Genomic DNA, 12353 nt, shown 5'->3' on the forward strand with positions numbered 1-12353 from the left:
TTTACAAATGCATTTGTTAACCTAATGAATTTATCACCAAATTCCCAGAGATTGTCATTAAAAAAGCTTATTTTCTCCTTTCACATGAGCCAGAAACATTTCATAAAATATCCCAAAGGACAACCTTTGGTTTTCATAGACAGTTGGGAAGAGAAATTTAGAGCAAGCAGCCAAAGGAAATGTGAAATAGGCTATCCACAGCGAATATTCCTCCTCATTCATTTAGACCATGTTCAGACACGGGAGGAAGCTAATGAGGCAATGTTAATATGGACGGCCCTCTCATTTCCTATTGAATGGCAACCCCACTGGCAATATGGAAGCAATCAGTGCTGAAGCATGAAGCAGAAGTGCTGCAGAGGAAGCTTTTTTTCTCTCAGTTTCAATGCTACTCCACACTTGTAAACACAGATTTTGTTTTAAAACAGTTGCTGAAAATGCACAATTAGAACTAAATTACATAATAATTAATGGTTTCGTTAGAATCCTGATAATTTATGCTCCCCCCCTCACCAGGAAATCAGAATAATTATACAAAATATACACAAATATGAAATGTAATACGTGTTTTGCTCTATCCTCCTCCTAATTATACCAAAATGGAAACATCTAAGCTTTATTACACGCCGTAACTTGTCTGCAATTCTCTTTCAGGGGGAGAAAAATGAAGCAGAGAAATACTACATGAGAGCAATTCAGCTCGATCCAACTAAAGGAAACTGTTACATGCACTATGGTAAGAAGCAGAAAACATTTATTAATAGACACAGTGAACCTCTTTTCACTTTGAAAAGGTGTTTCAGATGTTTCAGGTGTTTCATATCTGTCGCTCATCACATTTCCAAAAATATCTTTGCAGTTTTCTCAGTAGTTGACAGCACATTGCTTTTAATGTGATGAACAAACCTAAAGTCAGGAGATTTCTATATGTTAAAGGCTATTGTTTTAAAATATATTAAAGGTATTACACTTTTTTTTCCAGAAGATTTAACATTTTGTTCCGGTATTTGTTAGACTGACCCTAACAGTTACAAATGTCATGATTTTCTCGGGGCCTTGGCTTTACCTGACCACTGATGATTTCACTCTGCCTGTAAGTCCCTCCAATGGAACTGATAGTCTAGAAGTTTCCAATTTGTTAAAGGCTTTTTTGTTGTGATCTACACTTGACCAACAATGAATGAAGGGAGGACTTGTTTGGATTTCCACTCTTTAAATGTACTCTCTGAGATGAGTTTAGTGGTAAAGTCATGTCACATCTTGGCTGCAAATTGACAGGCCCTTCTTTGATTTGAACATGTAAGCTTATAAAAGCAAACTGAATTAAAATGGGGATTAAAAGATTGACATTTTTTCCTCTTTTGAAGAGGAAGTTGGATTAAAATCTAACAGGAGTAGGGGGATTCCGTACCCCATTCTCCTATGGGCCAGGGCCTGTTATTGATTGAACTCAAGGTTTATCTGCAGCCCCTTTACAGCTAACAACACAAAGTACTCTAAGTTGATGCTCGCAGCTATTAAAGTGTGAGCCGTTTGAAGTTTCGCAGACAGCGCGGACTCATGTTGAGATACAGAGTTTACTGTACGCTACAGACAGAAAAACATGGCACGGTGTTGCCCTTCCGCTTCTGTTTCATTCCAGACTAGAGAAACAGCCTCCTTTTGGTGCTCCACGTTAATATCTCTAGGATATTCAGAGGAAATGAAAACCGTCCTCATACTGAAGGCCCCGTTGTGCAATGCCCTCTTTCTCCCCTTCCTTATCTCTCTCCGTCCCTCCTGCTTCTTTCCCTCATCTGATATCTTTTCGTTTAGCTTGGTCGGCAGCAGGAGGTCTGTTGCTGTCTTTGGAGCGAGCCGTTTCCTGCTCCGACGCCCTCACGCTCTTTGCTCTCTGTTGTTGTTGTTTTTTCCACCATTATCTTGTAGTCTCTTGCTAAAGGTGCTGTTTTTTTGTGGGCTGTTCATTTCTTTATCTGCAATCTGTCTGCTGCAGTTATTGTTGATTTGCTGGATGAGCCTCAAGTATGAGTTTGTAAGGGAGTGACGATATCAGTCCACAGAGTCCCTCAAAAGATAAATATGCGGTCATGCCCGTGGGAGTGCACTCGAATGCTGCAGACGAAAAGCTCCTCTTTCCGGTCACTGTGCCCTGCAACACATTAAATAACCCTCTACACGACCCAGTGTGGGCCGCTTTCGTTCAAATCCACTCACAAGGCAAAGCAAGAAACCTCATCTGAGCCTCCGCACATCCCTGTCCTCTTTTATTTGGCAACATCTGTCGTCGGGCTCCGCTGATACTTTACGGGCACTTTGTGAAAGCCTCACCAGGTGGCGAGACTCCCCCAGGAGAGCGCATGAATTACCTCCATCTCGTCTTTATTCTGGAACAACAGCAAACAAAGCAATCACAGCCCCACGTTTTCAGTCGTGTCTCTCGTTTTTCTCTTCCTGTCCTTCAAAGTTGCCAATCATCTGGGGTCCGTCTCCAAAAGCCCCCCTCACCCCCGTCTTTTTGGTTTACTTTGACAAGTAACTCCCATCACACCAAAGCAGCATGGTATGAAATGAGAATTGAAAGCCTCCCCCCGAAGAAAAGTAATTCAAAGAAAAAATCCCACGCGCTTCAGGAAAAGGTTCTTTTTGCTCGCTAGCTGAAAGAAGCTTTAAACCTCTTATAACTGTTGAGCTTATATTAGTGCATGTTATGCCCTTAATGACAAAGCTATATTGTTTTTGGAGGAAATTAGCAGTGGTGTGAACAAAAGCTGCTCATACTGTATTCAGCATAATAGCTCTCTTCTTTGTTTTTCCTAATTCTTTGTCATTTTTAACAAAATTTATCAAACATTTTGACTCAATTACTATACTTATTTGTCTGAATTTGGGGAATGTTTTTAACTGTCTTCTCCTATTTTTTTGTCAGGAAGATTGCAAAAATGTACTGATATGGTAAAAGTTGTCTATAAAAATGTCTGTCTAAGTAGATTTGGTTAGGAAAATGTGATGCCTAGCAACTTTTCAGAATAGAGATTTTTTTAGAATTATGACATGAACCTAATGATTGCAAAAACGGAGAAAAAGCCTCTTAAAATGCATATTTTTGAACAGCACTGCAGCTGAAACCATAACTGATTTAATGAGCCATTTGCAGTTTCACTGTACCGGCCGTGTGTACTTAGACTTGCAAGGCTTAATCTTTGAGACAAGCATATGCTACTGGCAGGATCAACCAGGTAGACCCCCCGAAAAATCTTTCCTGAAGTGCAGCTGAAATGCACTTGACAAACAGATAAAGGCATATCAAGGATTCAGTGTAATTAAATGATAGCTGTTAGGTTTAGGGTAGCATATTGGAGACAGCTTTAAAAACTAAACTATCACCTAGGAACCACGATCTTAGTTATGGGTTTTACTCATATTCTTCGATTATTTATTCTATATTTTGAAGTCTGCCCTCTGTTCTGTTGACACCATGCTGATTAAGGGTGAATAGAAACAAAAGAAATAATTTGTGCACCTCCAGGTCAGTTCCTGTTGGAGCAGTCTCGCCCTAAAGAAGCGGCGGAGATGGCTGAGAGAGCTGCCGAGCTGGACATGGATGAATTCGACGTGGTCTTCAACGCTGCTCACATGCTCAGGTCGGCTGCCGCCGCTCGTAAACATTCAAACAACTGGGGGGCTTCCCCACCTTCCATGAATGGCAACATGTTTCCAGAAATGTCTTGGAATTCCATATCTGTCGCCAACTCTTTCAGCATTTATGGTTTCATTCCAACGCTGTGTTTTTATGGTGTCATTTCAAAATGAAAGTCATACGATAAACATAGGCTGTAAAGATCTATGCAGTTTCAGTCCGTCTTAATGAGGTTTTACCCCGGGGCTTATAAAGAGAGCCGCTGGAGAATTTTCCTTCATAAGTCTGGCAAGCGCATCCGCAGGCAACTTATAAATCCTAAAGAGTGTCAAAAGGGACTTCACACAACCTCCCTCTCCCAGCATCTCCGTAGCTGGATGGAATATTGGAATGATGAGCCTTAATTCTTTTCTGCTCGACATATCTGCTGAAGTCATTACTGCCTGCCGGCATCCCGGCGCAGAGGATTTGTAACAATTCGACATTCTCAGAGCTTGGCTGTGGTTTGCCGCTGAAAGCACGGGAGTATATCTAGATGACAGATTAGCCTGCCGTGTTCCGACTGACTGGTTCTTTCAGCCGCGAGGCTTCATGACATCAATCCAAAGTGATTAGGGCTTAATGATGTGACAAACACCTGTTAGCGCTAACGCGCGTTGTGGAGATGAGCCGCAAGTCTTGGCTTGTGCAGATTTTTATCCAAAGTCGTTAACAAAACTGGAACACCCAACGAAAGCCGATATGTCTTAATAACATATTTGAACTAAAATGAGAAATTCAAGCAATACGAATGAACAATGAAAGCAGTAGAAACGAGTTTAGGTGTTCTCTAAAATGCAAAAAAAGTACTGAGGGATAAAGAAAAACACCCCACATTTATTCCTTGTTATAACTGCTAAAAAGAAGCACAGTGGCACACGACTAAAAGATCACTAGTTAGCGTTTTAATGAGTTTTGTCTAGTTAAAAACGTAACTTGTTTCAGTGTGCTGCCAAAGGTTTTATGACACATTATTGTAAGATCGAAGGAGCTATCTGAGATCTTCAAAAAGAAGATTGCAGCGTTGTTAGGTTGTCGGAAAACAGCGTAACTTGAAATCGGTCATTTCTGAAAGAAGTCTCCAAAAACCCTAAAACATCAAAGGGACTCCAGCAGAATCTGGCTATATGATGTGAAAGTTTATTTCTGCACAGTCAGAGAGAGACTTTTAAGGGAAATGTGCAAGAAGGAAAACTTAAGTCCAAAGACTGAAATTTTCCCAGAGAGAAGACCAGAGCTTCTGGAATAATGTTCTTTGTACAGATTTGTCTAAAACTACCCTTTTTTTAGACCAGTACAGAGGACATGTGTCATAAACCAACATCATGGGAAAAGAAACTCATAACTGTGGAGCATGGAGGTGAACATGTCATGGTTTGAGGTTTCTTTGCGGAAAGAACTGGCTGAAAACTTGGAAACAGAAAGTGGTAAGCTAAGGAAAAGCCCAGACCTTGATCTTTCTGAGGATGATTTGAAATGTGTCAAGCATGAAAAAACATTTTATAATTGAAAGCAAAGACTGGGGTAAAATGTTCATCTGACTCATATCTTTGCTAAACCAGGTGACGATAACTGTTAGAGTTTCATTGGATATATAGTATATATATATAAACATTTGTTGTCCATGTGCAAAAGAAAATCATTTTCTTTTCCAGAGATATAAATTAGATTGCACACTAATATGGAACATTTCCTAGAGTGAAAATTATTTCGGATGGCTACATTTACTTCAGCCTTCCTGAGTCTATGTGCTCTTTTAAGGTTCTAGCATTCCCCAAAACAAAACAGAGGGACGAGGCAAAAACGCTGAGAGTTTGAACCCAAGCGAACTCAAGAAGCTGAAGCCATATTTTGCTTATGTCGCAGCTTTGTGAATATAAATTGCATTGCCAGGAAGGATTTAAATTTTTTTTTTTTACTTTATTAGTTTTGGCGAAGCAAACTCTTTGTGTGTTCTTTGAGTGTTTTTCTACGTATGGAACGCATGAACTGTTGCAGACTAATGTATCCGGCTGTGACATGTGAGGGAGGACTCACTGATGTTTCAAGGCTTTTTGGCTCCAGTCGCCTCTTTACATCCGTGGGATCAGAGTGAATGCTGACCAACTCCAGTGTTATTAACAAGTGTTGCAACACAAAATGCTTAATGCTTTATTTCATCATAATCTACCTTACTGAAGTCCATGAATGCAATCTTCTGATCACTTTATGGAAGCTAAAACTATTTAACTGCTTCATAACATATCAGTTCTATGTGAAGGTCAATATTTAGAGAATTACACATTTTATTTAGCAGTTTCTGTCTATCCACACGCTCATATTCAGATTTTTTTGTGGCCTTTGGAAGTCCACTAAGTGATTAAGTTTATAAAAGCAGAGTGACTGGCAAGGGACACCCTGTACAGGCTTTGTATTGATAAATATTGAGCTTATAAATGTTATTCAAATAACTAAATCTTCTCTTTTATTAATTAACCTACTTTATTGATACGTTTTTAATAATTAACAAATTTTGCTAAGTCTTTTGCCATTTTTTGCGGGTGGAGGTGTCCCAAGGAGCATGTTTATGTGTCACAAACATGTTCTCGTAATAAGCTGTATGCAGTCTGCAGTGTGTAATTCAATGCATGAAGCAACTTGGCTGAAGCTAAGAACTGAGTTATCTATAAAGATTCAGCAGTTGCTGTACGTGCAAAGAAAAGGTAATGAATACGTGAGTGATTTTCCCCTGCTGGAAAGGTTTATGTACCCAAAAATATTAAGCAAGGTCTGGATACTTGGCACCTCAATTTGATCAACTTTAGGGCATAAAGAGAGGAGGAAGAGAATCCCAGTTTCTGCCTGATGATCCAAGTGCAAACGCTGAAAAGGTTCGCAGTGTACCAGAGGAGAAATATATATGCTCCAGAAAACACCCTGTATCATATCTCAGATGTATTCGTTCTGCTTCTTAGATATATAAAATCGATATAGCATCTCATGCAACTCAGAGTTGTTGGGATGAACGACGCTAAACACAGGGCGGATTTTGGAAAAAAAAGACTTGAGCTTGAGGCTTTAACACAGTTGCAGAGCTACAGAATAATTTAGATGAAAGCATAGTCATTTGTCAGGATGGCTCAGACCTAAATTCAGCAGTGATTATCTGTAGATGTGCAAAAAGTAGTGCAAAGGGATCACACAGCAAAATATGCTGCTACAATGATTGAAGGAAAGTATCATTTTCCTTCCACTTTTCAAGTAAGCAGTACTTTTGTTGTTGTTGTAAAAATAGGCAATACTGTGTTGTTTGCGTGACAAGTAATGCATGAATCCTACAAAATAACATAAGGCCGGGGTTACGGGTATTTTTGAAAATCTGTGTTCTTCTTCCTCCTCAGACAGGCCAATCTAAATGAAGCAGCAGAGCGGCAGTATAAACGTGCAGCCAGCCTCAGACCAGATGTAAGTACCCGGGCCTGTTTGCACTTATTATGGAACTGCTGCGCACACGTCTGCTCTGTAAATTCAATTTACAACACCGTGCACTTTTTCCTCTGCCCCCTCCCCAGCCCTCATCTTTCTGACATCGTGGTACTGTTGCTCCAATAAACCTGAGCAGAAAGTAGAAACGGCTTATTTCTGCGAGATGTCGTCTGAATGTGCTTCAGCAATCACGACAACAGAACGCGCGAGAGAAATGAGTTTAGCGGTTATTGCCGTCCGACGTCGAAGTAAACACTCAATCATGTCAAACAGGCGGAGGAGCATTCGGGGGTGATATCACGTCTCTTGATGTCCGCACACATGGCTAAGGAAGTTTGGAGATATTACATCCTGTTTCTGTCTTGTGTACATCAGTCACTTCAAAGACGGAGGGTGTGTGGAGGTGCGCTGGAGGAGAATTAATTTAAAATCGGGGGAACAAGGCCTGGAGGGGGGAAAGTTTCTCTCTGCGATTTGTTATGGTCGTCTGGTTTGCGATTATGGGCTCTGTAACTTATGCACCGTTACAGTGAAAAAAAGCTTTGACCTTCATGTCTCCACTGCATTAACCAGTTTTATATAGCTGCACTCTTTGAAGCTGTCTCTTCAAACCTTCCTTGTGTGTCGTTTCCCTCCAACCAATCCTCTCAGATTAGTATAAGTGCACCAGATGCCCCTTAAATGATATTTTCCATTATTTCAGCCTGTTAAAAACTTAAATGTGTCATGTTTTTTTTAAGTAATCTCATCGTGTAAGTAAATTTAGCCCTACTTAGGGTTCACACATCTGCATTTTCCCAAATAAAATCAAATTCAGATTTTTTTTTTTCCTCTGTTAAAAACAAGTGGTCTGAAACCTATTGGAATGCAGCCTGAAATCCCTCATGGACACTCTGAGACACACAGAGGGCTTCTCTCGTCATTTGTCAGGATGAGGTGGGGGGGTTTGTCTCTGACATTTTTCCCTGCACACATACTGCCTGGTGAGCGACAGACTCTCAAATATCAGCTTAATCCAATAGTTTTCAGGTCATGAAAGATTCAGCAGTTGCTGTACGTGCAAAGAAAAGGTAATGAATACGTGAGTAATTTTTCCCTACTGGAAAGGTTTATGTACCCAAAAATATTAAGCAAGGTCTGGATACTTGGCTTATGTTTTGGTCTTTGGCGACTACAGTATATTCATTTAATATATTCAGGGTGGGTGATTACATAATATGCCCCTCCACTTTGTAACATCAGCATGATGCTACCTCTACTATTCTTGACAATGGGGACAGCGTGTCCAAGTTTCAGCCTCATAACTGTTGCTTTGAGGTCAAGTTGAACAATTCGGACATAATCCTTTTTCTATGTTAGTCTGTCTATTTTATGTAATACACTAGTAACACTGTGCAAACACAGTCCTGATGATACCACCACTATGTTTGGCATTTTGGTCTTAAAAAGCCTCATCTTGACTCCTCTATACATTGTGTCACTTGACTATAAAACTTTTGTCCAGAAGATATCTGACTTGTTCAAGTTTTGCAAATATCAATCAGGCATTGCAGGTGTTGATTTTAGATCAGGAGCTTCATTTCTGTTCTGCACTCTTGTGAATCTGTGGCAATGTAAAATTGGCTTCTCTGATTGGCAAACACTAAGCTTCTGGAAAGGCTCTCCAAAAGCCTCAACCCTCCCTCCGGTTGAAAATGTGCAGAAATGACGGATCTGTGCCAAGAAGACAAACAATTATAATCAGAACTTAACACCATTTGGCTTACTGGTTTATTCTTGTAGGGCTAGTTTATGTAATTTCTGTCTGTAATTTCCATAATGACCTGCAGTGGTGGTTGGCAAAGTACTTCACTAAATGGAAACTCCCCTTAAAAATCTGTAAAGCATCATGTAATGTCCAGTGTAAAACACTTAAGGACTTAAATTCTGCAAAATAAGAAAATCTGGCTTCTTTGAAGCTCTATTTAAAGAAAACAAGGGAAACGCTAACGTCTGTGAAGTTCTGTATATATGTAATATTTCAATACAAGTTCTCCTCTGGATGTCCCACAGAACAGGCTTCTGCTGTTTACAAAGGTGGAGGAATCCACATTTATCTGAATAAGTGCAGTTTGTCTCACCTGTGTAAACGAGTGCTGCGAGGAACATTAAACAGAACAAAGTTCAGAAGAGCTCTCACGCTTAACTCATGCGAGTTGAGGAAAAACCAACGGTTACTAGCTTGTTTGCTACAGTCGGGTGTGAAAAACAAGATTTTGAGATCAGTCGGGGGAAAGTGGAATGTTAACCGGTGACACGCAATCTTTGAGAAGAGACCAACTGTTGTGCTTGAGGAGGAAAATGTGTGAACTAGTTGCCAGATTTCGACCCATGCATCATGCTGGGAGTGTGTAGGGGCCCGGGAGCAAAGCCAGATCTGTGCAGTAGGAGATTTGCGTGTATTTGTCAGCTACATTTGTTAAGGACATTGTAGATTCTCAGTGTTCATTCACTGTTTAAAACCCCAGGGATTTATTCTGCAACCTAAAATATATGGTTCTTGGATGAACTGTAGCTCATATATAAATACTGAGCTCTAGCTTATGCAGAGACTTCTAGCTACCTCTCTGTTTGGTGCAATACTTTGATGTTCAGCCACTCCTGTTACTGTGGCCAACACTGTACATCTTGAATTATTTTACTCTTAAGTAAATTTCATCGCTGCTAACTTATTACAAACAAAAGCGTGTTTTCTTCAAAACAATAAAACTCAAAGTTTTCTTTTGTGAAATCTCTTAAAGCTGTTGATGTGAGCCCCCCCAAAAAAATGCTGCCACATGTAAGGAATTTGTCTCCTACAAAAAATCTGGCCAGGTTCCTAAAACATGCATCTCTGATAAATAGCTGTGTCAAGCGTAGAGTTAAGAAGGTCAGGTTTAAAATTGTTTGCCCAAATAAGGGTATCAAGTTTGGCAATCCTCAAACGCAACACCTCACATCACTCATCATTTCTAAGGCACTAACTTTGTCTCTTGTGATGATCCATCCCTCCTTTTCCCTCCCCCTCCTCCTCCAGTATCCAGCTGCTCTGATGAACCTTGGCGCCATCCTTCACCTGAACGGGAAGCTTCCCGAGGCGGAGGCCAACTACCTACGAGCCCTTCAACTCAAACCTGACGACGCCATTACTCAGTCCAACCTGCGCAAGCTATGGAACATCATGGAGCGACAGGGGCTCAAAACGAAGCAGAGAGGGGAGCCCTAAACTGAGAAGACTGCTGTCTCGTTTCGTTGCGGTGCTCGAAACATGGAGCGGGACGGACACAAAACGCTCAGTCGAGTTCGGGGATGGTCAAAGTTGGTGTGATTGAGGTTTGATGGCAAACTTCTGCATTACACCGCAGTGTTCATTTGGTGGCTCAGACTACTAAAACTAAATCTAATGGTTCTTTTACCATAAATGTGATACAGCTCTTGTTAAAGGAGACAAAAATGGAGAGATGCACTGAGAAATTGGCTAGGGACTAGCTCCGACCAGTGGTGTCAAAAACTCACAAATGCTTTCTTTTCTTCAAGCAGTAAACAAGTAGGCACTAACAGCAGCACAATTCAGGTTGGAATCTGTTGTGGGAATTAGGGAGGCATCAGAAGAAGCTCAAAATTGGCAGGAAGCTGCATCAACGGGAAGAGAGAGACCTCGGCAGATACCAGGTGGACTGGGGTATAAACATGGACGGCCTCTTTGAAATCTCAGAGTTATGGCAAAAATCGACATTCTCCAGGACAGTGGTTCTCAATCTTTTTCTCGCAAGTACCACCTCAGTACATCATTGACATTTTTAAAACAGTAACACAACAAGACTTGGACTTTTGTAGTTTGTCAGATTTTGTCTTCTTTATATCAAAATGGAAAAACAGAAGGAAAAGCAGTGAGTGTTTGGTTGATAAGTCCAAGTTTTTTACACTTGCTATGAAATCCAACATGGCTGCCATGAGTTTAGACGATTGGTAATAAACAGTTTATTTGCATTTCTGAAAGTATCTAACGATCACATTAGGAATTGCCCACGTTCTACTGTATAGCCTCTGTTAGGGAATATGTTTCTTTAGAATTAAAGTTAATGAAATGCTAAGATTTACATATCTGTCAGTTCATATTTCTTATAGTAGTTAGCTTATCACTGAACACTGCAGTTAGAGTTGATATCTTTCTCTAATCCATGTTCCAGAGTGAAAAATAAATAAGTAAAGAATAAAGCACTAAAATAACCAAACTATTGTAAACTATACCAACATCAATATCTGACATAAGACAAAATGTATTTGCACCAAAGAATTTTGCTTTCTATGTCCTTTTAACATTTTTTACACAAATATAAACTATAGAGGGGCTTTTTTATATTTTATCCAAATTTTACACAAATAAAATTTGATTTGATTTAGATTTTTTTTTAGTTTGCAATGCGCATAGTTTGATGCTTTGTAAAATATAATCAATGTTTTAAATCAAACAACAAAAGCTATACTTCACATTTTGACACAAACAAATAAGGTAAATATAAAATAAATGAATCACATATTATATTTTATTTTTTATTCGGTCTTGTTCTGGAGGAGGGGTTCAGAAAATTACAGAAAAGTTTGAGAACCGCTTGTTCAAGAGATTACACATGGAGACCGCGCTTTACAGCTAACAAGGCTAGCTGCAATAATCGTGCTCATACCTAACACAAAACACTAAGGACATCCAAATATTAACTGTCTGATCATATAGTAAATTATATATAAATTAAGACTGACCACTTAGGAATGGAAGACTAGAAAAATGTTTTTATAAGCCATGAGATCAGTAAAGAATTTTGTTAGAGATCAACAACAAAACTGAAACCACAAAAAAATTAATAAATAAAATGCAAACTGCAGCATTTCCATAAATACTGAGTTGACTGTAACTTTACTGTTGTGTGTAACAGTAACTTAAATGAGGGGCTTACTGAAATTGTTTTAGCTGAAGCAATTTTGAAATGTGTCGCCATCAAGTGGTGTTTTATGTCACTATCTGCTTTGACACAAAGGGAAACCTACATTTTACTTGGCCATCATGGAAAAAAAACCTATTTAATCATCTAAAGGGAGCAAAGCAGGAATGTAGCATCTTGCTTCAGGCTTTGTTGTTTTTAGCACAAAGCTAACCAGCATTTTGTTGGTTAAATTGCATGATGTTTGCCAT

The 12353-nt window shown here is 39.7% G+C and overlaps 1 protein-coding gene across 2 annotated transcripts in view; it reads left to right on the forward strand.

Moving 5' to 3' along the window:
• tmtc2 (transmembrane and tetratricopeptide repeat containing 2) overlaps positions 1-11551 on the forward strand; it is a 52985-nt gene extending 41434 nt beyond the window's left edge. For both annotated transcript variants that reach the window (XM_023350152.1, XM_023350153.1), the window contains exons 9-12: positions 655-736; positions 3530-3644; positions 7060-7123; positions 10200-11551. In XM_023350152.1, the coding sequence (XP_023205920.1) occupies positions 655-736; positions 3530-3644; positions 7060-7123; positions 10200-10388 (450 nt within the window). In that variant the 3' untranslated portion in view covers positions 10389-11551. The remainder of the gene's footprint in view (positions 1-654; positions 737-3529; positions 3645-7059; positions 7124-10199) is intronic.
• Positions 11552-12353: the final 802 nt, after the last annotated feature.

The sequence above is a fragment of the Xiphophorus maculatus genome, chromosome 17 (assembly GCF_002775205.1).
Source record: "Xiphophorus maculatus strain JP 163 A chromosome 17, X_maculatus-5.0-male, whole genome shotgun sequence".
Lineage (NCBI taxonomy): Eukaryota > Metazoa > Chordata > Actinopteri > Cyprinodontiformes > Poeciliidae > Xiphophorus > Xiphophorus maculatus.